This window comes from Morus notabilis, unplaced genomic scaffold (genome assembly GCF_000414095.1).
Source record: "Morus notabilis unplaced genomic scaffold, ASM41409v2 Scaffold825, whole genome shotgun sequence".
NCBI classification, from domain to species: domain Eukaryota; kingdom Viridiplantae; phylum Streptophyta; class Magnoliopsida; order Rosales; family Moraceae; genus Morus; species Morus notabilis.
Window position 1 is genome coordinate 348,394 of NW_010358062.1, and position 677 is coordinate 349,070.

General features: G+C 44.3%; 1 protein-coding gene across 1 annotated transcript; it reads right to left on the bottom strand.

The window, feature by feature from the left end:
- Window positions 1-45: 45 nt before the first annotated feature.
- Window positions 46-671, bottom strand: LOC21405156 (protein BIC2). The gene has a single exon (XM_010091520.2). The coding sequence runs from the start codon at window positions 566-568 to the stop codon at window positions 101-103; it is 468 nt and encodes a 155-aa protein (XP_010089822.1). The 5' UTR covers window positions 569-671; the 3' UTR covers window positions 46-100.
- Window positions 672-677: the final 6 nt, after the last annotated feature.

The following is a 677-nucleotide window of genomic DNA, read 5'->3' on the forward strand; positions in this document are numbered from 1 at the left end:
TGATCTTGCCATATATATATATATATATATATATATATATATATATCTAACTATTTAAAGAAAACATGAAGAAACAACAGAAACTCAGGATCATGACCATTTAATAACACCTCCTCTCCATCCTCAGACGTTGAGAGGCCGGAGAACTACTACCGGTGGCCTGACGTCGTGGCGCCTCCATAACAAGAGCTTCGCGGGCCGATCTGACCCCACTTGGCACTAAAACCTTGTCGAACGACGAGTAGTCTATCCAATCCTTCATCAGTTCCTCCTTGCCCCATCTATCCGGCACCACCACCCGGCCGGCGACCTCTTCGCGGTGTCTCTTCATTCTGTCACCTCCACTACACTGATCCTTTTGCTCCCTCATCATCACCAGATCTCCAACATGATTATTATGTTTGTCGGACTTGATCTGATGAGAACTCGTCATGATCATCAGTTGATCTGAAGAATAATTAGTTGGTGAACTTGGCCTGTTTGGTTTGCTGGAAAATAGAGGAACTTGGTCGGGGTTGGAGGAGGGTTTCTGCAGGGAAAATCTCATTTTCTTGGGACTTTCCTCCATGTAAAGGAAAATGGGTGTTCTTCAAAATGATGGGAAAATATTATTTTGTTGTGTAGAGAGAGATGTGAAGGGTTTGGTTGGCCTGGTGTGGGGATGAACAAAGGGAAAG

Bases quoted from the DNA above. Each gene is read 5' to 3' on its own strand.
- LOC21405156 (XM_010091520.2), bottom strand. From the start codon at position 568: ATGGAGGAAAGTCCCAAGAAAATGAGATTTTCCCTGCAGAAACCCTCC.